This window comes from Salvelinus namaycush, chromosome 2 (genome assembly GCF_016432855.1).
Source record: "Salvelinus namaycush isolate Seneca chromosome 2, SaNama_1.0, whole genome shotgun sequence".
In the NCBI taxonomy this organism is placed as follows: domain Eukaryota; kingdom Metazoa; phylum Chordata; class Actinopteri; order Salmoniformes; family Salmonidae; genus Salvelinus; species Salvelinus namaycush.
In genome coordinates this window covers 17093622-17120505 of record NC_052308.1, presented here as the reverse complement: position 1 = coordinate 17120505, position 26884 = coordinate 17093622, and the positions used below count along the sequence as shown (strand labels likewise).

Below are 26884 nucleotides of genomic sequence, written 5' to 3'. Positions count from 1 at the left end.
TGAGCTGAATTTGATTTGATTGTGCAGACAATATGGAATTTTCATCACAGTAATATTTCTCATAAAAACTAGAAGAGAAGCAGGTAATCTCTCGTCAATCCTCAACCAGGAAAGACTGGGATGCATGCTGTTGATGTTAGTTCTGTATGTGCAGTTAAGGGCAAGGTGAAATTGTATTTATCACATGCGCCAAATACAACAGGTGTAGACCTTACCATGAAATTCTTAGTTACAAGCCCTTAACCAACAATGTAGTTCAATAATGTCATGACGTGGCCCTCTTTGGGTATAGCGAGTGCCTTCCCCCTCTCTCCTCTCCTACACCCAGGTTCTGTTATCTCAGGTCGTAAATTCCTGGAGGAGACTCTCTCCCCCTGCAGAAAGAGACACATAGAGAAAACAAAGGAATTTATTCTACATCACAGAACTTGAGAACTGAACAATATCCATGTTTTGGAGAATGTGTAAACGGTCAGTGGAGAAGCCAGCGACGACCCGATCCGTTTTGTTTCATGTTCGTGACCTCATGAAAGACAACACAGCCACATTACCATAACTCTGTTTATACAGGAGCCTACGTTGAGGTTTGCGTCTAATTATTGTATAAAATAAATGAGTAAAGATTAAACTATTTGTGAAATGATGTGATGCTATGTTAAACCGTTAATGTGAGAGAACTGTATTCCCTTTAAAGTTTAACTAAGTCATTGGCCCGCCCCCAGGAGCACAGACATGATCTGGCTCATGGGACAGCCCTTTTCTACTGTTACGAATAAAACCCCCACCTGAAGAAATCCTCTTCAGACTACGCGTACCTCGGTCAGCTGAGGGGGCGAAGGTTGAGTAGAGACCACAAAAACCTCAGTATAAGCTAAGGTTGTAATGGTTGTTGAATTCCTAACCATACCACGTGGAGCATTGGCTACATGGGTGGAAATGGTTAAACTCTGAGACTATCGATCCCGACAGAATAAGAGCACATCTTTGATACTAATTACTATTCTGCAGCTAGAAATTATGTGAACCTGAGATGCGAAGACCGACAACCGCCGAAACATCTATTCTATAAGAACATTTCTGAATGGTACTCTGAAGTATCCATTCTAACCATGAAAGACTCCAGGGAAGCAGAGACGCTTGGATGAACTTTCCAACAGAAAGACGGAAGATTCCAACAGAGATCATTACGACACACTGAGCGTAAATATATATTGATTGCAATTATTCCCGAATGAATGAGCGTTCATGTGCAAAGGATTAGCATTTCAATTAATATAATTATCAACTGTGTAGTGTCTCTGTCTTTCCCGCCCTTCTCAGTCCACATCCACTTCCCTTTGTCCACCGAGCCGTCATATCGGCTTAGCCCACTTAGGGAACCTACCCTATCATTTCCTTGTAACCATATCTACTGTTTGTTTATGCGTTTCTGTGATTATTTAGTTATTTAGTAAATAAATGATTAAGACATTTGGTGTATGGATGATTCATAGTAAAGGCTGGGTTCGTGCAGATAACCAACAATTTATGACGTTTGGAATGAGACTAACGTGAGGTAAAGAATAATTCATTAATTAGAAGACTAATTGATCAGATATTAAAACATCTGAAGAGTTATATTCGGAAAATTATAACTTTGTAATCTGAAGATTTTCCTTGGTGCCCCGACTTCCTGGTTAATTACATTTACATGATTAGTTTAATCACGTAATAATAATTAGAGAATTGATTTGATAAAATAACAGTCTTCAATTTAATGATGCCAAAGACACGACAATATATAGAGGTAAGAAAATATTTACAAAATAAACTAAAGTAAAAAATTATAATAAATAATAAATAAAAAAGTAACAATAAAATAACATTAACCAGGCTATATACAGGGGGTACCGGTACAGAGTCAATGTGCGGGGGCACAGGTTAGTCAAGGTAATTTGTACATGTAGGTAGGGGTAACGTGACTATGCATAGATAATAAACAGAGAGTAGCAGCAGTGTAAAAACAAAGGTGACCATTTTGATTAATTGTTCAGCAGTCTTCCGGCTTGGGGGTAGAAGCTGTTAAGGAGCCTTTTGGTCCTAGACTTGGCGCTCTGGTTCCACTTGCCGTGCGGTAACAGAGAGTTCAGTCTTATGACTTGGGTCAATTTTTTGGGCCTTCCTCTGACACCGCCTAGTCATATACAGTGGCAAGAAAAAGTATGTGAACCCGTTGGAATTACCTGTATTTCTGCATAAATTGGTCATCAAATTTGATCTGATCTTCATCTAGGTCACAACAATAGACAAACACGGTCTGCTTAAACTAATAACACACAAATAATTATACGTTTTCATGTCTTTATTGAACACACTGTGTAAACATTCACAGCGCAGAGTGGGAAAATTATGTGAACCCTTGGATTTAATAACTGGTTGACCCTCCTTTGGCAGCAATAACCTCAACCAAACTTTTTCTTGCCACTGTAGGTCCTGGATGGAAGGAAGCTTGGTCCCACTGATGCCGAGCAGTTGCCATACCAGGCGGTGATGCAACCGGTCAGGATGCTCTCGATGGTGCAGCTGTAGAACTTTTTGAGGATCTGGGGACCCATGCAAAATCTTTTCAGTCTCCTGAGGGGGAAAGGTGTTGTTGTGCCCTTTTCACGGCTGTATTGGTGTGTTTGAACCATTATAGTTTATTGGTGATGTGGAGACAAAGGAACTTGAAACTCTCGACCCGCTCCGCATCATCTGACCACTTCCATATTGAGCGAGTCATTGGTACTTCCTGCTTTAATTTTAGCTTGTAAGCAGGAATCATGTGTAAGGGGAGTGTGTGTTTGTGCAAGTATTTGGGTATGTGTTTCTGGGATGTGGGCATGCATGGCTAGGACCACAATTTGCTAAGAATTTTCAGTTTCACAAGGCAAAATGTCTATGGATTATGACAGAAGATTATGCGGTTTTGTTCCACGGCTGACATTGGCATCTTGTTCATTTGGCGTAAACATAGCTATCCCTGGATTGCAAAAAACAAAGAAGATTATTCTCTCCATCTATTAAATTAATTTCATGACTGACAAATGAGTAACAGATTTCCTTCAATCTCCTTAACCTTTTACACTCGTACCTGGGTTGGAAATGGCAAATCTGGGTACTGATAAGTGCTTTAATTGTATGGGTTTTGACTGACAGTTGTTCTGAACTTGAGCACAGCACGCAACAAGAAGTTGCCCCCATCCCTCCCACTAATTGGGCAACGTTTGAAAATGCTTTGTTGTCTGGAGTGAAGGAAATGCTGTAAATTAAGAGGACTCTATGTATTTTGAAAGATGAGAAGTTGAGGATTATATTAAATACCGCTTTGATGTCATACAAGCAAGCCAAATACATGAGTCCAAATATGTGCTTCACATTTCCCAGTTAATCCGCTCACTCAAACCCTTGTCATTTTTCTGTCAGTTAAGAACACATTCTTATTTTCAATGACGGCCTAGGAACGGCAGAACAACAGATTTTTACCTTGTCAGCTCGGGGATTCGTTTTTGCAACCTTCCGGTTACTAGTCCAACGCTCTAACCACCTGCCTTACATTGCACTCCACGAGGAGCCTGCGTGGCAGGCTGACTACCTGTTACGCGAGGGCAGCAAGAAGCCAAGGTAAGTTGCTAGCTAGTATTAAACTTATAAAAAACAATCAATCTTCACATAATCACTAGTTAAACTAGTAATATCATCAACCATGTGTAGTTATCTAGCGTGTCCTGCGTTGCATATAATCGATGCGGTGCCTGTTAATTTCTCATCGAATCACAGCCTACTTCGCCAAACAGGTGATGATTTAGCACTGTCGTTGCACCAAACCTAACCATAAATATCAATGCCTTTCTTTAAAATCAATACAAAAGTATATATTTTTAAACCTGCATATTTAGTTAATATTGCCTGCTAACATGAATTTCTTATAATTAGGGAAATTCTGTCACTTCTCTTGCGTTCCGTGCAAGCAGTCAGGGTATATGCAGCAGTTTGGGCCGCCTGGCTCGTTGCGAACTGTGTGAAGTCCATTTATTCCAAACAAAGACCGTAATTAATTTGCCAGAATTGTACATAATTATGACAAAACATTGAAGGTTGTACAATGTAACAGCAATATTTAGACTTAGGGATGCCACCCGTTAGATAAAATACGGAACGGTTCTGTCACGGTTTTCTTCCTGGGATGAAGGAGAGGACCAAAATGCAGCGCGGCTAGTGTTCAACATGTTTAATAGACGAATAAACGGTAACACTACTAACAAGTAACAAAATAACAAATGTGAAAACCGAGACAGCCCTATCTGGTGCAGACAAACCACAGAGACAGGAAACAATCACCCACCAAATCCCAACACAAAACAAGCCTCCTATATATGATTCTCAATCAGGAACAACGATTGACAGCTGCCTCTGATTGAGAACCATATTAGGCTGGACACAGAAACAGACAAACTAGACACACAACATAGAATTCCCACCCAGCTCACGTCCTGACCAACACTAAACAAGCAAAACACATAAGAACTCTGGTCAGGACGTTACAGTACCCCCCTCCTGAGGTGCGGACTCCGAACGCACCCCTAAAACTCAAGAGGAGGGTCTGGGTGGGCATCTGTCCGCGGTGGCGGCTCCGGCGTAGGACGAGGACACCACTCCACCATTGTCTTTGTCCCCCTCCTTAGCGTCCTTTGAGTGGCGACCCTCGCCCCCGACCCTGGTCTAGGAACCTTCACAAAGGTCCCCCCTAGATAGAGGAGACAGCTCAGGACAGAGAGGCAGCTCCGGACTGGAAGGCAGCTCATGACTGGAAGGCAGCTCATGACTGGAAGGCAGCTCATGACTGGAAGGCAGCTCATGACTGGAAGACAGCTCATGACTGGAAGACAGCTCATGACTGGAGGGCAGCTCCTGACTGGAGGGCAGCTCCTGACTGGAGGGCAGCTCCTGACTGGAGGGCAGCTCCTGACTGGAGGGCAGCTCATGACTGGAGGGCAGCTCATGACTGGCTGGCAGCTCATGACTGGCTGGCGGCTCTGGCGGCTCCTGACTGGCTGGCGGCTCTGGCGGCTCCTGACTGGCTGGCGGCTCTGGCGGCTCCTGACTGGCTGGCGGCTCTGGCGGCTCCTGACTGGCTGGCGGCTCCTGACTGGCTGGCGGCTCCTGACTGGCTGGCGGCTCCTGACTGGCTGGCGGCTCCTGACTGGCTGGCGGCTCCTGACTGGCTGGCGGCTCCTGACTGGCTGGCGGCTCCTGACTGGCTGGCGGCTCTGGCGGCTCCTGACTGGCTGGCGGCTCTGGCGGCTCCTGACTGGCTGGCGGCTCTGGCGGCTCCTGACTGGCTGGCGGCTCTGGCGGCTCCTGACTGGCTGGCGGCTCTGGCGGCTCCTGACTGGCTGGCGGCTCTGGCGGCTCCTGACTGGCTGGCGGCTCTGGCGGCTCCTGACTGGCTGGCGGCTCTGGCGGCTCCTGACTGGCTGGCGGCTCTGGCGGCTCGGGACTGGCTGGCGGCTCGGGACAGACGGGCGGCTCTACTGGCTCGGGACAGACGGGCGGCTCTAATGGCTCGGGACAGACGGGCGGCTCTAATGGCTCGGGACAGACGGGCGGCTCTAATGGCGCTGGGCAGAAGGATGGCTCAGATGGCGCTGGGCAGACGGATGGCTCAGATGGCGCTGGGCAGGCAGGCAGTGCAGGCGGCGCTGGGCAGACGAGCAGTGCAGGCGGCGTTGGGCAGACGGCCGACTCTGACCTGCTGAGGCGCACAGTAGGCCTGGTGCGTGGTGCCGGAACTGGTGGTACCGGACTGGAGACACGCACCACAGGGAGAGTGCGTGGAGGAGGAACAGGGCTCTGGAGACGCACTGCAAGCCTGGTGCGTGGTGTAGGCACTGTTGGTACTGGGCTGGGGCGGGAAGGTGGCGCCGGATATACCGGACCGTGAAGGAGTACACGAGCTCGTGAGCACCGAGCCTGCCCAACCTTACCTGGTTGAATGGTCCCCGTAGCCCTGCCAGTGCGGCGAGGTGGAATAGCCCGCACTGGGCTATGCTGGCGAACCGGGGACACCATTTGTAAGGCTGGTGCGATGTACACCGACCCGAGGAGACGTACTGGAGGCCAGATATCTTGAGCCGGCTTCATGGCACTTGGCTCAATGCTCACTCTAGCCCGGCTAGTGCGGGGAGGTGGAATAACCCGCACCGGGCTAAGCACACGTACAGGAGACTCCGTGCGCTCTTCCGCACAACACGGTGTCTGCCCGTACTCTCGCTCTCCACGGTAAGCCCGGGAAGTTGGCGCAGGTCTCCTACCTGACTTCGCCACACTCCCCTTTATCCCCCCCAAGAAATTTTTGGGTGAGCCTCTCGGGCTTCCAGCCGCTCTGCCTTGCTAGCGCCTCATAATGCCGCCTCTCCGCTTCTGCTGCCTCCAGCTCTGCTTTGGGGCGGCGACACTCCTCTGGCTCTGCCCAGGGTCCTTTTCCGTCCAGAATTTCCTCCCATGTCCATTCCTCCTGGTACCGCTGCTGCTGTCGCTGCTGCCTGTTTCCACGCTGCTTGGTCCGAGTTTGGTGGGTGATTCTGTCACGGTTTTCTTCCTGGGATGAAGGAGAGGACCAAAATGCAGCGCGGCTAGTGTTCAACATGTTTAATAGACGAATAAACGGTAACACTACTAACAAGTAACAAAATAACAAATGTGAAAACCGAGACAGCCCTATCTGGTGCAGACAAACCACAGAGACAGGAAACAATCACCCACCAAATCCCAACACAAAACAAGCCTCCTATATATGATTCTCAATCAGGAACAACGATTGACAGCTGCCTCTGATTGAGAACCATATTAGGCTGGACACAGAAACAGACAAACTAGACACACAACATAGAATTCCCACCCAGCTCACGTCCTGACCAACACTAAACAAGCAAAACACATAAGAACTCTGGTCAGGACGTTACAGTACCCCCCTCCTGAGGTGCGGACTCCGAACGCACCCCTAAAACTCAAGAGGAGGGTCTGGGTGGGCATCTGTCCGCGGTGGCGGCTCCGGCGTAGGACGAGGACACCACTCCACCATTGTCTTTGTCCCCCTCCTTAGCGTCCTTTGAGTGGCGACCCTCGCCCCCGACCCTGGTCTAGGAACCTTCACAAAGGTCCCCCCTAGATAGAGGAGACAGCTCAGGACAGAGAGGCAGCTCCGGACTGGAAGACAGCTCATGACTGGAAGGCAGCTCATGACTGGAAGGCGGCTCATGACTGGAAGGCGGCTCATGACTGGAAGGCGGCTCATGACTGGAAGGCGGCTCATGACTGGAAGGCAGCTCCTGACTGGAGGGCAGCTCCTGACTGGAGGGCAGCTCCTGACTGGAGGGCAGCTCCTGACTGGAGGGCAGCTCCTGACTGGAGGGCAGCTCATGACTGGCTGGCGGCTCATGACTGGCTGGCGGCTCATGACTGGCTGGCGGCTCTGGCGGCTCCTGACTGGCTGGCGGCTCTGGCGGCTCCTGACTGGCTGGCGGCTCTGGCGGCTCCTGACTGGCTGGCGGCTCTGGCGGCTCCTGACTGGCTGGCGGCTCTGGCGGCTCCTGACTGGCTGGCGGCTCTGGCGGCTCCTGACTGGCTGGCGGCTCTGGCGGCTCCTGACTGGCTGGCGGCTCTGGCGGCTCCTGACTGGCTGGCGGCTCTGGCGGCTCCTGACTGGCTGGCGGCTCTGGCGGCTCCTGACTGGCTGGCGGCTCTGGCGGCTCCTGACTGGCTGGCGGCTCTGGCGGCTCCTGACTGGCTGGCGGCTCCTGACTGGCTGGCGGCTCCTGACTGGCTGGCGGCTCCTGACTGGCTGGCGGCTCCTGACTGGCTGGCGGCTCCTGACTGGCTGGCGGCTCCTGACTGGCTGGCGGCTCCTGACTGGCTGGCGGCTCCTGACTGGCTGGCGGCTCCTGACTGGCTGGCGGCTCCTGACTGGCTGGCGGCTCCTGACTGGCTGGCGGCTCCTGACTGGCTGGCGGCTCCTGACTGGCTGGCGGCTCTGGCGGCTCCTGACTGGCTGGCGGCTCTGGCGGCTCCTGGCTGGCTGGCGGCTCTGGCGGCTCCTGACTGGCTGGCGGCTCTGGCGGCTCCTGACTGGCTGGCGGCTCTGGCGGCTCCTGACTGGCTGGCGGCTCCTGACTGGCTGGCGGCTCTGGCGGCTCCTGACTGGCTGGCGGCTCTGGCGGCTCGGGACTGGCTGGCGGCTCGGGACAGACGGGCGGCTCTACTGGCTCGGGACAGACGGGCGGCTCTAATGGCTCGGGACAGACGGGCGGCTCTAATGGCTCGGGACAGACGGGCGGCTCTAATGGCTCGGGACAGACGGGCGGCTCTAATGGCTCGGGACAGACGGGCGGCTCTAATGGCGCGGGGCAGACGGGCGGCTCAGATGGCGCTGGGCAGGCAGGCAGTGCAGGCGGCTCAGATGGCGCTGGGCAGGCAGGCAGTGCAGGCGGCGCTGGGCAGACGAGCAGTGCAGGCGGCGTTGGGCAGACGGCCGACTCTGACCTGCTGAGGCGCACAGTAGGCCTGGTGCGTGGTGCCGGAACTGGTGGTACCGGACTGGAGACACGCACCACAGGGAGAGTGCGTGGAGGAGGAACAGGGCTCTGGAGACGCACTGCAAGCCTGGTGCGTGGTGTAGGCACTGTTGGTACTGGGCTGGGGCGGGAAGGTGGCGCCGGATATACCGGACCGTGAAGGAGTACACGAGCTCGTGAGCACCGAGCCTGCCCAACCTTACCTGGTTGAATGGTCCCCGTAGCCCTGCCAGTGCGGCGAGGTGGAATAGCCCGCACTGGGCTATGCTGGCGAACCGGGGACACCATTTGTAAGGCTGGTGCGATGTACACCGACCCGAGGAGACGTACTGGAGGCCAGATATCTTGAGCCGGCTTCATGGCACTTGGCTCAATGCTCACTCTAGCCCGGCTAGTGCGGGGAGGTGGAATAACCCGCACCGGGCTAAGCACACGTACAGGAGACTCCGTGCGCTCTTCCGCACAACACGGTGTCTGCCCGTACTCTCGCTCTCCACGGTAAGCCCGGGAAGTTGGCGCAGGTCTCCTACCTGACTTCGCCACACTCCCCTTTATCCCCCCCAAGAAATTTTTGGGTGAGCCTCTCGGGCTTCCAGCCGCTCTGCCTTGCTAGCGCCTCATAATGCCGCCTCTCCGCTTCTGCTGCCTCCAGCTCTGCTTTGGGGCGGCGACACTCCTCTGGCTCTGCCCAGGGTCCTTTTCCGTCCAGAATTTCCTCCCATGTCCATTCCTCCTGGTACCGCTGCTGCTGTCGCTGCTGCCTGTTTCCACGCTGCTTGGTCCGAGTTTGGTGGGTGATTCTGTCACGGTTTTCTTCCTGGGATGAAGGAGAGGACCAAAATGCAGCGCGGCTAGTGTTCAACATGTTTAATAGACGAATAAACGGTAACACTACTAACAAGTAACAAAATAACAAATGTGAAAACCGAGACAGCCCTATCTGGTGCAGACAAAACACAGAGACAGGAAACAATCACCCACCAAATCCCAACACAAAACAAGCCTCCTATATATGATTCTCAATCAGGGACAACGATTGACAGCTGTCTCTGATTGAGAACCATATTAGGCTGGACACAGAAACAGACAAACTAGACACACAACATAGAATTCCCACCCAGTTCACATCCTGACCAACACTAAACAAGCAAAACACATAAGAACTCTGGTCAGGACGTTACAGGTTCCGTATTTGACTGAAAGAATAAACGTTTTGTTTTCGAAATAATAGTTTCCGGATTCGACCATATTAATGACCAAAGGCTCATATTTCTGTGTGTTATTATGTTATAATTAAGTCTATGATTTAATATTTGATAGAGCAGTCTGACTGAGCGATGGTAGGCAGCAGCAGGCTCGTACGCATTCATTCAAACAGCCCTTTCGTGCGTTTTGCCAGCAGGTCTTCGCAATGCTTCAAGCATTGAGTTGTTTATGACTTCAAGCCTATCAACTCCTGAGATTAGGCTGGTGTAGCCGATGTGAAATGGCTAGCTAGTTAGCGGGGTGCGCGCTAATAGCGTTTCAATCGGTGACGCCACTCGCTCTGAGATGGTTGTTCCCCTTGCTCTGCAAGGGCCGCGGCTTTTGTGGAGCGATGGGTAACGATGCTTCGAGGGTGGCTGTTGTCGATGTGTTCCTGGTTCGAGCCCAGGTAGGGGCGAGGAGAGGAACGGTAGCCATACTGTTACACTGGCAATACTAAAGTGCCTATAAGAACATCCAATAGTCAAAGGTATATGAAATACAAATGGTATAGAGAGAAGTAGTCCTATAATTCCTATAATAACTACAACCTAAAACTTCTTACCTGGGAATATTGAAGACTCATGTTAAAAGGAACCACCAGCTTTCATATGTTCTCATGTTCTGAGCAAGGAAATTAAACGTTAGCTGTTTTACATGGCACATATTGCACTTTTACTTTCTTCTCCAACACTTTGTTTTTGCATTATTTAAACCAAATTGAACATGTTTCATTATTTATTTGAGGCGAAATTGATTTTATTGATGTATTATATTAAGTTAAAATAAGTGTTCATTCAGTATTGTTGTAATTGTCATTATTAAAAATTAAATATTTTTTATTTTAATTATTATTATTATTTTTTTTTTTAAATCGGCCGATTAATCGGTATCGGCTTTTTTTGGTCCTCCAATCATTATTATATATTTATTTATTTATTTCACCTTTATTTAACCAGGTAGGCTAGTTGAGAACAAGTTCTCATTTGCAACTGCGACCTGGCCAAGATAAAGCATAGCAGTGTGAACAGACAACAACACAGAGTTACACATGGAGTAAACAATAAACAAGTCAATAACATAGTAGAAGAAAAAAAAGAAAAAAAAGAGAATCTATATACAATGTGTGCAAAAGGCATGAGGAGGTAGGCAATAAATAGGCCATAGGAGCGAATAATTACAATTTAGCAGATTAACACTGGAGTGATAAATCATCAGATGATCATGTGCAAGTAGAGATACTGGTGTGCAAAAGAGCAGAAAAGTAAATAAATAAAAACAGTATGGGGGTGAGGTAGGTAAATTGGGTGGGCTATATACCGATGGACTATGTACAGCTGCAGCGATCGGTTAGCTGCTCAGATAGCAGATGTTTAAAGTTGTTGAGGGAAATATAAGTCTCCAACTTCAGAGATTTTTGCAATTCGTTCCAGTCGCAGGCAGCAGAGAACTGGAAGGAAAGGCGGCCAAATGAGGTTTTGGCTTTAGGGATGATCAGTGAGATACACCTGCTGGAGCGCGTGCTACGGGTGGGTGTTGCCATCGTGACCAGTGAACTGAGATAAGGCGGCACTTTACCTAGCATAGCCTTGTAGATGACCTGGAGCCAGTGGGTCTGACGACGAACATGTAGCGAGGGCCAGCCGACTAGAGCATACAGGTCGCAGTGGTGGGTGGTATAAGGTGCTTTAGTAACAAAACGGATGGCACTGTGATAAACTGCATCCAGTTTGCTGAGTAGAGTATTGGAAGCTATTTTGTAGATGACATCGCCAAAGTCGAGGATCGGTAGGATAGTCAGTTTTACTAGGGTAAGTTTGGCGGCGTGAGTGAAGGAGGCTTTGTTGCGAAATAGAAAGCAGACTCTAGATTTGATTTTGGATTGGAGATGTTTGATATGAGTCTGGAAGGAGAGTTTGCAATCTAGCCAGACACCTAGGTACTTATAGATGTCCACATATTCTAGGTCGGAACCGTCCAGGGTGGTGATGCTAGTCGGGCGTGCGGGTGCAGGCAGCGAACGGTTGAAAAGCATGCATTTAGTTTTACTAACGTTTAAGAGCAGTTGGAGGCCACGGAAGGAGTGTTGTATGGCATTGAAGCTCGTTTGGAGGTTTGTTAACACAGTGTCCAAAGAAGGGCCAGATGTATACAGAATGGTGTTGTCTGCGTAGAGGTGGATCAAGGAATCACCCGCAGCAAGAGCGACATCATTGATATATACAGAGAAAAGAGTCGGCCCGAGAATTGAACCCTGTGGTACCCTCATAGAGACTGACAGAGGTTCGGACAACAGGCCCTCCGATTTGACACACTGAACTCTATCTGAGAAGTAGTTGGTGAACCAGGCAAGGCAGTCATTTGAGAAAGCAATGCTGTTGAGTCTGCCGATAAGAATACGGTGATTGACAGAATCGAAAGCCTTGGCCAGGTCAATGAAGACGGCTGCACAGTACTGTCTTTTATCGATGGCGGTTATGATATCGTTTAGTACCTTGAGCGTGGCTGAGGTGCACCCGTGACCGGCTCGGAAACCGGATTGCACAGCGGAGAAGGTACGGTGGGATTCGAGATGGTCAGTGATCTGTTTGTTGACTTGGCTTTCGAAGACCTTAGATAGGCAGGGCAGGATGGATATAGGTCTGTAACAGTTTGGGTCCAGGGTGTCTCCCCCTTTGAAGAAGGGGATGACCGAGGCAGCTTTCCAATCCTTGGGGATCTCAGATGATACGAAGGAGAGGTTGAACAGGCTGGTAATAGTCGGTATCGGCGTTGAAAAATCATAAATCGGTCGACCTCTAGCACCTACCACACATTTTCCAGGAATATTCTTATGCTACTGAATGTATCCAGAGTACTTTCAGATTTCGGCCAACAAATGCGGCGATAAGTACAGTAAATGTAAAATGCGCATACAATTTCTACCAATCTGCATGCCAGTTATGGTTTCCATATGCACATTTTTGTGGAATAGTTTAATTTCATTTATTATAATCAAAATACTATTCAAATCTAAATAAAAATTATACAAACCTAAAACGTAACTTCTATTGCCATTGCCCACTATGTAAAAATAACCTACATACAGCCAACAAATAAAAACATTGCAGTCTGCAAATAGAAAATATCCCGACAAAAATAAATATCCTATAAATCACATTGTCTACGCCTGGACTGTATGCTACAGTTTCCCATGCCAGTGAGCTCGGGACTGTAGGCTATTTTCGCAAAGGATAAGAAGCAGTGCTTGAATTGGGCAGGAGCTCACGAGAGCTGAGTACAAGCACCTTAAATGTTCTACTGCTTGAGCTCCTCTTCATCTTATAGAATATTAGCTCAAAAGTATTGTGAAGCTCCTGCACCTAAATATAAACACTACCAGCACCCAAAATGAGTACCGGAACCTATTTCAGTCCAAGTCAAGCACTGATAAGAAGTAATCAGGTAGGCCTATTTACCACTGGATCAGAACATGACATTTTTTTTAAATACATTGAGGAACTATTGTCATTCTCAATATATATAAAACAAACATTTTGTTTGCTTGCTGTTTGGGGTGAAGAAAACATTACTTTCAAAAGCTCCAGAGCTCATTAGTGGTGGTGCCCTAATCCAATCAGAAATACTATCAGATCTCCAAATGGGCACATTTATATGCCAACATTTGCACGCAGGCCAGGTAACCTATAAACCTACTTCTATGTGTAATCAGGTGTGCGTCCTTACTCAACATTGTCTTTTGTTTGGAGTGCTCCTGACAAAGACTAAATTGACAAAAAAAACTCCTAAAAGGAATAAAATAAACCAATACTTATTTCTCACAAGTGTAGCATAGGTTATGCACGTTGCAAACATTGTGTCCACTCTGACAAGAACGGTAAAAGACTGGAATGATAATATATTTAATGCATTACCAGAAATTACCGTAACCAAACAAACATTGTAGATTAGAAATTATAGTAATTAACGGTAAATGTACTACTGGTGATATATGTAATGTGGAATCGATAGACACTAACAATCAAACGCAAACAATTCACACAATGAAGTTATGAAACAATTAATGTGCACAAATTGATGGGAGAGAGAAGTGCATTGTGCATCTAGGCGTGGCATGGTCAATCTGACATCTGCATTGGCCATGCAGCATTTACGATGGTAGGGCCTCTGCAGAAGTCATGGCATTCATACTTCTTGCGATTCGCGGAGCAGTGCAGAGCTGTTCTGAAGGAAGTTGTCAAGAAAGTGAGTTTGTGTTTATACAGGATGTACCGCCCCCACCTACCGTCACGGCATTGCGGTACAGAGCTCGATTTGGCCTCTTCATTCCTCTGGAGGAGCCGCAATTGCGTCACACACTCCATATGGAGCTTCCGACCACATTTCGGGTCAAGCATAAATTTGCTTTTAGTCTAGGCCTCCGCTCAGTATTCACTGAGATGGGTGCACATTTACAGTACCAGTCAAAAGTTTGGACACACCTACTCATTCAAGGACTTTTCTTTATTTTTACTATTTTCTACATTGTAGAATAATAGTGAAGACATCAACACGTTGAAATAATGCATTTCACATATGGAATTATGTAGTAAGCAAAAGTGTTAAACAAATGTGAGATTCTTCAAAGTAGCCACCCTTTGCCTTGATGACAGCGTTGCACACTTGGCATTCTCTCAACCAGCTTCATGAGGTAGTCACCTGGAATGCATTTTAATTAACAGGTGTGCCTAGTTAAAAGTTCATTTGTGGAATTTCTTTCCTTCTTAAAGCATTTGATCCAATCAGTTGTGTTGTGACAAGGTAAGGGTGGTATACAGAAGATAGCCCTATTTGGTAAAAGACCAAGTCCATATTATGGCAAGAACAGCTCAAATAAGCAAAGAAAAACAAGAGTCCATCATTACTTTAAGGTTTAGGTCAGTCAATACGGAAAATTTCAAGAACTTTGAAAGTTTCTTCAAGCACAGTCGCAAAAACCAACAAGCGCTATGATGAAACTGGCTCTCATGAGGACCGCCACAGGAAAGGAAGACCCAGAGTTACCCTTGCTGCAGAGGATACGTTAGAGTTACCAGCCTCAGAAATCTGAAATTAACTGTACATTAGATTGCAGCCCAAATAAATGCTTCAGAGTTCAAGTAACAGACACATCTCATAATCAACTGTTCAGAGAAGACTACATGAATCAGGCCTTTATTGTCAAATTGCTGCAAAGAAACCACTACTAAAGGACACCAATAATAAGAAGAGACTTGCTTGGGCCAAGAAACACAAGCAATGGAGTTTAGACCGGTGGAAATTTGGCCTTTGGTCTGTTGAGTCCAAATTTGAGATGTTTGGTTCCAACCGCCGTGTCTTTGTGAGATGCAGAGTAGGTGAACGGATGATCTCCGCATGTGTGGTTCCCACTGTGAAGCATGGAGGAGGAGGTGTGATGGTGCTTTGCTGGTGACACTGTCTGTGATTTATTTATAATTTAGGCACACTTAACCAGCATGGCTACCACAGCGATACACCATCCCATCTGGTTTGCGCTTAGTGGGACTATCATTTGTTTTTCAACATATAGGCCAATTCCCACAAGTGTAAAGGTTTAAAGATTTCTTCTCTCCAAATGTATTAATCAAACAACATTTTAGTCACCCTCCAAAACACAGTGTGACTATGGCAAGAAATCTCTGTTGATCTTACTTACAAGTTAAGCATCATATCTGGAGATCATGATAATGTGCTGGACAAGAGTAGTGAGGGAAAATACCATTCAGTTGATATTTTATCTTACCAAGCTGTCCGAATGAGTTCTCCACACCTGTTCTAAGACCTGTAGGCCTACCTTTCCGGAGTTAACAGGGTTACAAGCAGGTCACGGAAACTGCAGCCTATAAGTGATCGTCCCTACATGTGAAGCCAGTTGAGAGATAGGTAGGCCTGTCCTACATATTTTATTAAACTACTGATGTTCCTTTACATAAGGAACTGAATTCCTGAAATGGCCAAGTCATTAATAAAAGTAATGTAGTAAGTCTCTAACTGTCACCTACCTATTCGAACCATAAGGTATGGAACCTTGGTTCATGGGATGCGGTATGTATGAAATGCAGTGATCTACTGCAGTTACAGTTGAAGTCGGAAGTTTATATAAACTTAGGTTGGAGTCATTAAAACTCGTTTTTCAACCACTCCACAAATTTCTTGTTAACAAACTATAGTTTTGGCAAGTCGGTTAGGACATCTACTTTGTGCACGACACAAGTCATTTTTACAACAATTGTTTACAGACAGATTATTTCACTGTATCACAATTCCAGTGGGTTAGAAGTTTACATACACTAAATTGACTGGGCCTTTAAACAGCTTGGAAAATTCCAGAAAATGATGTCATGGCTTTAGAAGCTTCTGATAGGCTAATTGACATCATTTGAGTCAATTGGAGGTGTACCTGTGGATGTATTTCAAGGCCTACCTTCAAACTCAGTGCCTCTTTGCTTGACATCATGGGAAAATTAAAAGAAATCAGCCAAGACCTCAGAAAAAAATTGTAGAACTCCACAAGTCTGGTTCATCCTTGGGAGCAATTTCCAAATGCCTGAAGGTACCACATTCATCTGTACAAACAATAGTACGCAAGTATAAATACCATGGGACCACGCAGCCGTCATGCCACTCAGGAAGGAGACACGTTCTGTCTCCTAGAGATGAACGTACTTCGGTGCGAAAAGTGCAAATCAATCCCAGAACAACAGCAAAGGACCTTGATGAAGATGCTGGAGGAAACAGGTACAAAAGTATCGATATCCACAGTAAAATGAGTCCTATATCGACATAACCTGAAAGGCCGCTCAGCAAGGAAGAAGCCACTGCTCCAAAACAGCCATAAAAAAATCCAGACTATGGTTTGCAACTGCACATTGGGACAAAGATTGTACTTTTTTGAGAAATGTCCTATGGTCTGATGAAACAAAAAAATTGAACTGTTTGGCCATAATGACCATCATTATGTTTGGAGGAAAAAGGGGGAGGCTTGCAAGCCGAAGAACACCATCCCAAATGTGAAGGAGGCCTACAATCCTGACTCAGTTACACCAGCTCTGTCAGGAGGAATGGGTCAAAATTCATCAACTTATTGTGGGAAGCTTGTGGAAGTCTACCCAAAACGTTTTACCCAAGTTAAACAATTTAAAGGCAATGCTACCAAATACTAATTGAGTGTATGTAAACTTCTGACCCACTGGGAATGTGATGAAATAAATAAAAGCTTAAATAAATAATTCTCTACTATTATTCTGACATTTCACATTCTTAAAATAAAGTGGTGATGCTAACTGACCTAAGTCAGGAAAGTTTTACTTTGATTAAATGTCAGGAATTGTGAAAAACTGAGTTTAAATGTATTTGGCTAAAGTGTATGTAAACTTCAGACTTCAACTGTAAATGTAATAAAAATGTGTTCCCTCCTTCTGTGAACCGTGACCCAAAAACCGAGGTACAGTATGTACCAAACTGTGGATTTAGTTAACCGTTACACCCCTAGAATGTAGGTTAATTAAACCGGTACTGGTGAACTTCACTGCATGTGCCCTACATTGCATGTAGACTTACTAGGAGTCTAATGAATGTGTTCTTAATATTTTTCTATAATTGTCTTAAACTGCTTTTGTTTTAAAATCACAGAGCTACTCCGAGGGATCATGGGCCATAGGGATCATGGGCTTTCTCTGCATGTTTCCTTTGGAAAAAACACCCTGATACTGTCAGGTACCGACTGAAAACAAATATCCTTATCAGCCGGCAACTCGCAGTATGTGGGGGTTTTCTCCAACACAAGCTAAACATTCAAAACTATAGGATAACCCTTATTAGCCCAGAACATAAAATCAATAAGACTTAGAGGTTCTGCAAATTCTGACACCCAGGTGCGTCCTCTCATACGCTGTTCTCTTTATATATATATATAATATATATATATATATATATATATATATATATATATATATATATATTATAATATATATATTATAATATATATATATATATAATATATATAATATATATATATATATATTATAATATATATATATATATATAATATATATATATATATATATTATAATATATATATATATATAAAATATATATATATATATATATTATAATATATATATATATATAAAATATATATATATATATATATTATAATATATATATTATAATATATATATATATATATATATATATATATATATAAAATATATATATATAAAATATATATATATAAAATATATATATATATATATATAAAATATATATATATATATATATAAAATATATATATATATATTATAAAATATATATATATATTATAATATATATATATATATATATAAAATATATATATAAAAATAAATATATATGCACACACACAGTGTCCCCAACATCATTATCATCATAAAGATACTGCATTAAATCCCCAAATAATGACTCCAATAACAGCTTTAATGTCAGTAAATAACATTTTTAATGATTCAAGCGTTAATAAAGCAATGATTGTAGAGTTAGTTAAACCTTTATAACACTTCAACCCCACCCATCCCCTATAAACCATCACAAAACTCCTGGATAATGTGATTCCCACATCCTTGTCAAAGGACACAATGAACTTGGTGTCCCTTCATGATTTTCATTACAGAACCCTTATGCAGTCATGTGTACAGTTAAACAATACTGTAGTTTAGTTTAGATATGATGTCAGGGACATAACCCTAAAATCGCCACACAAAAAAAACTTCCCACAAAAAGCAATAAAGTCTACTGCTCAATGAATGAGAGACATCATGTAGGCTACCTTCCAGGTTTTACATGAGAATACCTATGGAGAAATATTTGATCTGAATGATGTGAGATTTAAAGAGAAACTGACTCTAAAATACAACTTCGCATGTTGAAAGCCTGTGTGGCATTGATATGAGTCAGCAACATTTATTCTACTGTCAAAATTGACTACAAAGTGTAAATAGGTTAATTTTGGTCATAAAGTCAGTTGCATCCAAAACAGAGACTTGTGCTCGTGACTGCATCACAAAGTATACTGTATGAAGGTTGGGTTTGTATTAATCCTGCCCACATGCCCACAGCTGGCAGCACATAAGTAATCATACATTCTGATTGCAGCTGCACACGACCTAATCGTAATGCCTGTGGTAAATTTGGGTTAACTTTGGATATCCCTATGGGGCTAGTTAGGAACCATCGGTAAATTACACAATGTACATGGGACAATGTAAAAATTCCAATAGCTCCAAATTTCAATTACTTAAAAAACCTCAAGCCAACTAGAAATTGTGGAAATGCATATACAAATATTGAAAGCATTTAATAAGAAAACAAAAAAGTGTGCAACATGAAAATATTGTCTCATTTACAGTACATTGGGCAATCTATTAACGGTCTGTAGCTAGCCCCGGAGATAGGCTATCCAAAGTCAAATACATTTTTCCACAGTTGCACACCAGCTGGCTGAAGCTAATTGGCTAAATAATTTGTCTAACTCTTCCCACCTGCGAACACATACAAGAGACACCCACATCAAACCACACCCCGAAACCAACTCATGTTTGAATTCAACCATGGCTGTTAGCATTTCTTAATGAACCAAATCTAAAATGAGGCCAAATCAGGAAGTGCAGTTTGCCGACGTGTGATTAGTGAAGATGCTGTGATGGAGGATATGGAGAGAAGGTTGGAGAAGTAACAGCTGCGCTTAAATGCGATCATTATGGTTGATAGTTCTGAGGATATGGGTCGGGAGAATGAGTGTCAAGGACAGTAACAGGAAAAAGAGAAACCATGCTACTGAAAGCAGTGATGCTTCTAGTGCAGAGAGCGTGAGGGTGAAGATGGGAAACGAGTAATGATGTGTTGGAGTGTAAAGTTGTGATGGTGTTTGATGTGACCACAGGGCCGCATCTACACCCTATCCTATTAACGTAAAGAAAGAAATAAACTCAGCAAAAAAAGAAACGGCCCTTTTTCAGGACCCTGTCTTTCAAAGATAATTCATACAAATCCAAATAACTTCACAGATGTTGTTTATGGTTCATTGAACAAGCATGGGATACAGAGTTTAAACCCTTTACAATGAACAAGAAGAACATGCACCTGTGGAATGGTCGTTAAGACACTAACAGCTTACAGACGGTAGGCAATTAAGGTTATGAAAACTTCGGACACTAAAGAGGCCTTTCTACTGACTCTGAAAAACACCAAAAGAAAGATACCCAGGGTCCCTGCTCATCTGCATGAACGTGCCTTCGGCATGCTGCAAGGAGGCATGAGGACTCCAGATGTGGCCCGGACAATAAATTGCAATGTCCGTACTTTGAGACGCCTAAGACAGTGCTACAGGGAGACAGGACAGACAGCTGATCATCCTCGTAGTGGCAGACCACGTGTAACAACACCTGCACAGGATCGGTACATCCGAACATCACACCTGCAGGACAGGTGCAGGATGGCAACAACAATTGCCCGAGTTACACCAGGAACACACAATCCCTCCATCAGTGCTCAGACTGTCCCCAATAGTCTGAGAGAGGCTGAACTGAGGGCTTGTAGGCATGTTGTAAGGCAGGTCCACACCAGACATCACTGGCAACAACGTCGCCTATGGGCACAATCCCACCGTCGCTGGACCAGACAGGACTGGCAAAAAGTGCTTTTCACTGACGAGTCGCGGTTTTGTCTCACCAGGGGTGATGGTCGGATTCACGTTTATCATCGAAGGAATAAGCGTTACACCGAGGTCTGTACTCTGGAGCGGGATCGATTTGGAGGGTCCGTCATGGTCTGGGGCAGTGTGTCACAGCATCATCGGACTGAGCTTGTTGTCATTGCAGGCAATCTCAACGCTGTGCGTTACAGGGAAGACATCCTCCTCCCTCATGTGGTACCCTTCCTGCAGGCTCATCCTGACATGACCCTCCAGCATGACAATGCCACCAGCCATACTGCTCGTTCTGTGCATGATTTCCTGCAAGACAGGAATGTCAGTGTTCTGCCATGGCCAGCGAAGAGCCCGGATCTCAAGCCCATTGAGCACATCTGGGACATGTTGGATCGGAGGGTGAGGGCTAGGGCCATTCACCCCAGAAATTTCCAGAAACTTGCAGGTGCCTTGGTGGAAGAGTGGAGTAACATCTCACAGCAAGAACGGTGCAGTCCACGAGGAGGAGATGCACTGCAGTACTTAATGCAGCTGGTGGCCACACCAGATACTGACTGTTACTTTTGATTTTGACCCCCTTTGTTCAGGGACACATTATTAAATTTCTGTTAGTCACATGTCTGTGGAACTTGTTCAGTTTATGTCTCAGTTGTTGAATCTTGTTATGTTCATACAAATATTTACACATGTTAAGTTTGCTGAAAATAAACACAGTTGACAGTGAGAGGATGTTTATTTTTTTGCTGAGTTTAGGTGAAGTAAAACTAGTCTGGTTCATTGGAAATGGTAGACTGATAATATTCTGTGGTCAGCAGCAGAAGATTCTTCAAATGGAAACTCTCAATCGGAAGAAGATCAAAAGCCATGTCCATGGAGTGTATGCTATGTTGAGGAGAATCATTTCTGGGGTCCCACTATCTATGTCCAATAGACGATATTAAATAAAATATGAAGGGAGGCATAGTGTTTGAGACCAAAAGTTTGATTTGTAGGAAAGAGCGTCAAAGTTTGAATATCCAAGAATTTATTCCATCCCCATTGTGGTGTTTTAAATGCCAAAGATTGGGACATGTAGCTGCTCACTGTAAAGAAAAGAAAAGTATGGAGTGGGGGAATAATGTGAAGGCTAAGTGTTGTAATTGTGGGGTGGAACACAGTGCAACATTTGGTGGATGCCAGGTGCAGAGAGAGGCAGGAGAGGCCCAGAGATAAAGAATCATGATTTCTCATATGCAGAGGCTGTAAAACAGATTGGTAGAACTATAGGCGGACTGATGGAGCTACCATGGTTTCTCCCGTAGTAAGTGGACCTAGTGTCAGAACTGGTGCTTCTACTAGTCCTGACATGGTTTTGAGGCCTGTTCAGAAATCTTGTTTCCACAAATGTGCTGTGTCAAAGGACACTTTTGCTAGTAAATAAAATTGACTTCATAGCTTTCATTGGAAAGGTTATCAACACGGCTTGGGTTATGGAAAACTGAAATGCCAGGTTGAAGATTATTGTGGATATGGCAACAGTTATTAGGAGTAACAGGTGTTACTGTTGACATGATTTTTGAAATGCTGGATAATCCTCAGGATGGATTGTCTCAGTATGATAGAGATAAATTAGAAAAGGTTGGATGGGGGCGTGAGCATAATGGTTAAGAGCGTTGGCCAGTAACCTAAAGGTTGCTGGTTCAAATCCCCGAGCCAAGTAGGTGAACAATCTGTCGACATGCACTTAGCCTTAATTGCTCCTATAAGTCACTCCGGATGAGAGCGTCTGCTAAATTACAAAAAATATATAGAAATGGGGAGAGTTTGTTTGAAGTTAGTAGGGATTTATTTGTTTATTTATATTAAACGTTTGTTTGTGGACCGCCATTATACCATAGAAGTGCTGTCAAAGATTTTTACAACTAACCCAAGATAGACCAGCGCCTCGTTTCCAATGGGAGCAAATTATTCATAGTAGGCAGAACCAAGCATGAGATAGTGAGATCCTATTGGCACGTCTAGCATGTATTTACATATTTATGTCTGGGAACGGCTACTCTGGGAAGTGCGCATGTGCAATAACTTAATCTGCCCTTGCACTTCTTCTAAACAACACAGTTTTTTGTCAAACTTTGTCAAAGGGTAAAGTCTACAAAATGAAATCCACTCTGTTTGTTACAGATTCTACTTTTGGAAACAGAAAACTGTATGCAGATCAAGTGTTTCATCTAAGAGAAAATGTGCAGAATGTTGGCCAAAATCCATCTCGCTGGGCTTCTTATCACCATATCTGGTAGTGAGTGGAAACGCCAACCGGCTGCTTCACATTTATACATCCATCTGTGGTGCAGTCGCTCTTTAAGGAGTGGCATATGGAAGCTTGTTTACACCTGGACATTACAGCTCAGGTAGATAACCTGTGTCTGTTGCTGCATGTAGGCCTATGTTTACTGCCAAGAAACTCTCATGCTTACCCCTGGGCCCTAGGTAATGAATAACCACTATGCAAACAAGGATGGTGACAAGTACAAACTAGCCGAATAAACTCAACTCCACGATTTACCATGGTGTTGGGTGGCGACCAGTGTGGGTGAACTGCACAGGAGGTTGGTGGCACCTTAATTGATGAGGACGGGCTTGTGGTAATGGCTGGAGCTGGATTAAGTGGAATGGTATCAATAACATCAAACACATGGTTTGATGCCATTCCATTTGATCTGTTCCAGCCATTATTATGAGCAGTCCCCCACTCAGCAGATTCCAATGGTAGATTGGAGCTCAGACTTCACATTATTTTTAAATAAAAAACGATGGATTTCAGCACCAAAAGAATAGCCCGCATTTACACATGACATAGTATTGTGTAAATGCAGCGTTTCTTGGGGCGCTGAAATCTGTAGTTTTATTTTATGTGACTTCAGAACTCCAGTCCGCCTACACTAGTCACTCCTCAACTCCATCATTAATCGTAGAGTTGAGTTCAGTCAGCTAGTAACAAACCAACTATGGATTTAACATTAGCCTATATAGAAAAAAAATACAATGAAAGAGTGTGTTCAAGACATAAAAGGCTTATCTGCCCACATGATCATAATAAGGCAACAATTATTAAGTCAGGGAGTAGGCCTAAAATGCAGAGAATTACTAGTTTTGGTAATGCAGAAACCAGTTGCCCCGGGAATTATGCTAAAGATATTACCTCATGTCATGGTCGCAAACGTTAATAGAAATCGTAATTGCACACAATTTTTTGCGCACCGTGTAATCACACGTTGATGTTCCAAATGTAGATTTACAGCAACGACAGCCAATAAATTCAGTTCATAAACATAAGGTTTGTAATTAAGATACATTTGATATGGAACAGGTTCTTACCACCATTATTTCAGCTCACTCCGTCTACTCTATACGTTCCTCTCAGGTACCTTCAGCGGACAGCTGTTGGTGTGCCAGACACAACAAATGAGTGACGAACTGTATTTTCGGTCATATAGTGCGAACATATAACGCGAAAGTACCACGTAAATATTGAGTTTCCATGCTGACCCTGAAATAACATGTCCAACCAACAGCAAAATGAGAAGGGACGGTTCACTATTATTCTAACCAATAGGATTTGAGAAATGGGTGGGTCTTAATAAAACATTTTTATTACCCTTTCTTAGAAAATTCCACACTTTGTGGTGCAATTAATGTACAAAAAGGTCTGAGGAAAAAAATGGTTGCACTTTACTAAGTATCCACAACAGTAGGCCTATGTATTTAAAGTACATGCTTGCCTAGACTATGTAGGTACAGCCAGGTACACATTGTTATATTTGCCCTACTTAGGTTCTAACTGCTACCTGTTTTGGTTTATGCAATTGGCATGGATTTGCAAATAAACTATTCATAAAGGAGATATATAATTGATCTAAGGCAATAATTCTAGGGTGAGGGGTGGTTTAGCTGAAAATAATTTCAATGTGTTTATATAATACATAAACAATTGTCAAGGATTACAGCATTTAAGGATTAAGGAACATGTATTGTTGACTGGGCGTTTCTTTACAGTCTTAACATGCAGAGCAATCACTTAAGGTGTGGAGATTAAAGAAAAGAAAACTGCAAAAAGCTTCTAAAGTAATCGAGTGCCTAATAGGATCAGAGGGATTATAATGCCCTCATTTTCACAGGTCCACAGGAAATATGTGAAAATTGGCCTCATGTGCCATGCTACTAGTCCTAATGGTAATGTAGAAAGTAACAAATTCTTGGCTCTGGCTGGTCCAGTCTTTGTATTTATCCATTGCTATAATAGTATTGTCTTTTTGCTTTAAAAAAAGGAATAAAACAAAAAGGAATAGGAATAGCAGAGGGACTCCGATTGTAACGGTTTTCTTCTGGGGACGAAGGAGAGGACGCGTCTAGCACGGAAGCCCGAGAGGCTCACCCAAACATTTCTTGGGAGGGGGCTAAAGGGTAGTGTGGCGAGGGAGGTAGGAAACCTGCGCCCACTTCCCATGCTTACCGTGGAGAGCGGGAGTACGGGCAGACACCGTGTTATGCGGAAGAGCGCACGGTGTCTCCTGTACGGGTGCATAGCCCGGTGCGGGTTATTCCACCTCCCCGCACTGGGCGGGCTAGAGTGAGCATTGAGCCAAGTGCCATGAAGCCGGCTCTACATATCTGGCCTCCAGTACGTCTCCTCGGGCCGGTGTACATGGCACCAGCCTTACGCATGGTGTCCCCGGTTCGCCAACACAGCCCAGTGCGGGTTATTCCACCTCCCCGCACTGGATGGGCTACGGGGAGCATGCAACCAGGTAAGGTTGGGCAGGCTCAGTGCTCAAGGGAGCCAGTACGCCTGCACGGTCCGGTATATCCGGCGCCACCTTCCCGCCCCAGCCCAGTACCTCCAGTTCCAGCACCCCGCACTCGCCTTATGGTGCGTGGCCCCAGCCCAGTACCACCAGTGCCTACACCACGCACCAGGCTTCCAGTGCGTCTCCAGAGCCCTGTTCCTTCTCCACGCACTCTCCCTGTGGTGCGTGTCTCCAGCCCAGTGCCTCCAGTTCCGGCACCACGCACCAAGCCTCCTGTGCTTCTCCAGAGCCCTGTACGCACTGTTCCTTCTCCCCGCACTCGCCCTGAGGTGCGTGCCCTCAGCCCGGTACCACCAGTTCCGGCACCACGCACCAGGCCTATAGTGCGCATCGAGAGTCCAGTGTGCCCTGTTCCTGCTCCCCGCACTAGCCTTGAGGTGCGTGTCTCCAGTCCGGTACCACCAGTTCCGGCACCACGCACCAGGCCTACTGTGCACCTCAGCAGGTCAGAGTTGGCCGTCTGCCCAACGCCGCCTGCACTGCTCGTCTGCCCAGCGCCGTCTGAGCCATCCGTCTGCCCAGCGCCGTCTGAGCCATCCGTCTGCCCAGCGCCGTCTGAGCCATCCGTCTGCCCAGCGCCGTCTGAGCCATCCGTCTGCCCAGCGCCGTCTGAGCCATCCGTCTGCCCAGCGCCGTCTGAGCCATCCGTCTGCCCAGCGCCGTCTGAGCCATCCGTCTGCCACGAGCCATTAGAGCCGCCCGTCTGCCACGAGCCATTAGAGCCGCCCGTCTGTCCCGAGCCATTAGAGCCGCCCGTCTGTCCCGAGCCGCCAGAGCCGCCCGTCTGTCCCGAGCCGCCAGAGCCGCCAGCCAGTCAGGAGCTGCCAGAGCCGCCAGCCAGTCAGGAGCTGCCAGAGCTGCCAGCCAGTCAGGAGCTGCCAGAGCCGCCAGCCAGTCAGGAGCTGCCAGAGCCGCCAGCCAGTCAGGAGCTGCCAGAGCCGCCAGCCAGTCATGAGCTGCCCTATAGTCATGAGCTGCCCTATAGTCATGAGCTGCCCTCCAGTCATGAGCTGCCCTCCAGTCATGAGCTGCCCTCCAGTCATGAGCTGCCCTCCAGTCATGAGCTGCCCTCCAGTCCGGAGCTGCCCTACAGTCCGGAGCTGCCATTCAGTCCAGAGCTGCCATTCGTCCTGAGTTGTCCCTCTGTCCTGAGCTACCTCTTTGTCCTGCGCTACCTCTTTGTCCTGAGCTACCTCTCTGTCCTGAGTTGTCTCCTCTATTTTAGAGGGGCGTTGGTGAAGGTTCCTGGACCATGGTCGGGGGCGAGGGTCGCCACTCAAAGGACGCTAAGGAGGGGGACAAAGACAGTGGTGGAGTGGTGTCCTCGTCCACCGCCGGAGCCGCCACCGCGGACAGATGCCCACCCAGACCCTCCCCTTGAGTTTTAGGGGTGCGCCCGGAGTTCGCACCTTGAGGGGGGGGGTTCTGTCACGTTCCTGACCTGTTTTCTGTTGTTTTGTATGTGTTTAATTGGTCAGGGCGTG

At 46.0% G+C, this 26884-nt stretch overlaps 1 protein-coding gene across 2 annotated transcripts in view; it reads right to left on the bottom strand.

The window, feature by feature from the left end:
- Positions 1–24093, bottom strand: part of LOC120059464 (endothelin-converting enzyme 1-like) — a 53028-nt gene extending 28935 nt beyond the window's left edge. For both annotated transcript variants that reach the window (XM_039008574.1, XM_039008556.1), the window contains exon 1: positions 23911–24093. In XM_039008574.1, the coding sequence (XP_038864502.1) occupies positions 23911–23916 (6 nt within the window). In that variant the 5' untranslated portion in view covers positions 23917–24093. The remainder of the gene's footprint in view (positions 1–23910) is intronic.
- Positions 24094–26884: the final 2791 nt, after the last annotated feature.